The 2,500-nt window shown below is 30.1% G+C and overlaps 1 protein-coding gene across 1 annotated transcript in view; it reads left to right on the plus strand.

Moving 5' to 3' along the window:
* LOC106867600 (voltage-dependent calcium channel subunit alpha-2/delta-3) overlaps positions 1-2,500 on the plus strand; it is a 620,656-nt gene that overhangs the window by 546,576 nt on the left and 71,580 nt on the right. The window contains exon 11 of the mRNA XM_052966750.1: positions 2,225-2,303. Coding sequence (XP_052822710.1) covers positions 2,225-2,303 — 79 coding nt within the window. The remainder of the gene's footprint in view (positions 1-2,224; positions 2,304-2,500) is intronic.

Here is a 2,500-nt window from a genome sequence, read left to right on the forward strand (position 1 = left end):
ATATATATATATATATATATACTTGTGAAATGAGATTCTATAGGAAAAATAGAATATTTTCATATTTATTGCTTGATGTAACTTGAAATGAACCATGTTGTTAGACCAGCTGTTTAAATGACTGGTTTCTATGGCACCATCTACGTCATTATAAAACCTGACTACTGTATTTCCTGGTGTAAAAGACACATTTATTTAATTGAAAAATCTAACCTCAAATTCCACTATATTTTGTATGCTGGTTCATTTACTGCAATAAATGAAATTGAAAAGGCATACTTCTTTCCTCCTAAACCAATCCCTTGAAAACATTGGTGCATCTTATTAAGAGGTGCTCTCTGCATACCCTGAATAATTAAGTACGTAGTTCAGATTTAGAAGCAACAAGGTGAACAAAAGCTTTTATATTGGAAATTGAGTTTATGATCCTAACCCCAAAGGCTTGATGCAGTATCAAAACCTTTCTATTCACACATACATGCACATTTGTTATAATATACAAACTCAAAATATTTATTCATTTAATTAGGTACAAGGCTATTAATCATACAGAGTGGAACTGTATAGTCAATTAAAGCAGCTCTGTTTATTACTAGTAAAAACTGTATTTAATCTAAAGGGATGGAATACAAAATAAACTACAGCAGGATTTGAAGTTAAAAAGGCAAAGCATAATACTGTTAACCACTTATTTCAGAAACTCTGACTATTCTGATGTTGTACCTTCTTGCATATACACAAATACATACAGAAAGTCAATAAGTGAGCTTCTATATGATTTCTTTACTTTTTAGAAATAGTAAACAAATCTCACTCAAATTACATTTTACCACTGAATCATACAGGTCCTAGATACAGTGTACCTGAAAAAGCAATGGAATGAACTTGCTGGAATGCTTTTCATCAAAGATCTACTTCTTATCTTTGGACAACAACCACAATACAGACATTGTTTTGATATGTTAAACTGAAAGAAATTGCAGAGATATAAGAGATGCAATATATGACGATAGGTTGTTATTATAAATCAAATAAATCCTATATCAGTGTTAAAATATTTTTAAAATTCTGGCTTCAAACATGCATTACAACATTATTAAACACAATGTTCTTTCCAGTTTCTTACAACTATCACTCCCCACTTATTAAATCACATAATATCAACAGCAGTTTCCTCTCTCTAAATATAAATTCAATCCTGGTTTTCAATCTTATAAAAAAAAGTATCTTGAAGAGGCTTTAGTACCAAATACTAATTAGGTTCATCCTGACTTTCTGACTTTCACCAAAATATTCAGACAAATTTAAACAGCTTCACAGCAAACTGGGTAAAACAAGACCAGACTACTCCACAATAAAAATAATATATGAAAATTTAAACATGTTCTTAGCCCAGACTGTAGGATATAGCAGTTCAGTTGGATCTATTGATAATTGATTAATCTCAAATGTGTGATTATCAATCTCCATGCTAGCTCAGCTCCAGCAAATATATAAATCTTCTTAAATTTTATATTTCATTCAGTTTCATCCAGTTTGTTGAAATTCAGGAGAATTTTTTTTTTTTAATCTCAGTGATTTTATCAAAAATTAATTAATAACAGCATGAGGACTTTATTTGTTAAGCTTTTTTGTTTTCACATGTTTAACTCTTAAATCTACAATGAAACTTGTAAAGAGAAATATTGAAGGTTTGCCATAAAGCAACAATAGTTGTTAACAGAATCACACAAAAATAATAATAATAATAATTGAGAAGTGATAAAACCAATTTATTCACTTTAAGAAAATCCATTTATTCACTCTCAAAATATCCATTTTAATGTTACATACATAAATCCAAACTTCAAGCTATGAACATTTCTAGCATCTACTACAGTTTCTTTATTACCTAATGTCTGGTTGTAAATGCTGAATCATTTATTGGTAGCACATCTATTGTATCTTAGTGTTATCATCTTTCACACCACTTTTCTTTATTTCATCATCTGTCTTTGATAATCATTCATGTACTTTGTAGACTACTACTTCAGGTTCATTCTGTTAATACAACTTGACTCCAAAAACATATGATGAAAATTATCAAAGCAAGTCATATTCATTTTATATAAGACAAAATCTAATAAAGCATGAACTCTGTTGCACATTTTTACAGGTTTCTTTTCTCTTTTACCAGTTAAGTGCAAAAAGCTTTTCTCACTTACTTTTGTTTTCTTCTATCAAGGTGAGAATATTTCCTTATCTCATAGGAAGAGAAGTCGCTGACAATCGACAATTAAGATGGATGGCAGGTGCAAATAAAGGTAAAAGTCATTTTAGATAATAATTTTCAATTATATCTTCGTTTGTATATACAAGTATGTCTAAGATTATGCATAATAGTATGTATGTTGATTGGGAAGGGGCATGGCTGCGTGGTTAAGAAGTTCACTTCACAACCACATTTTTTGAGTTCAACTCCACTGTCCAGTACTTTGGGCAAGTGTCTTCTGCAGTAGCC

Source organism: Octopus bimaculoides, chromosome 3 (assembly GCF_001194135.2).
Source record: "Octopus bimaculoides isolate UCB-OBI-ISO-001 chromosome 3, ASM119413v2, whole genome shotgun sequence".
Lineage (NCBI taxonomy): Eukaryota > Metazoa > Mollusca > Cephalopoda > Octopoda > Octopodidae > Octopus > Octopus bimaculoides.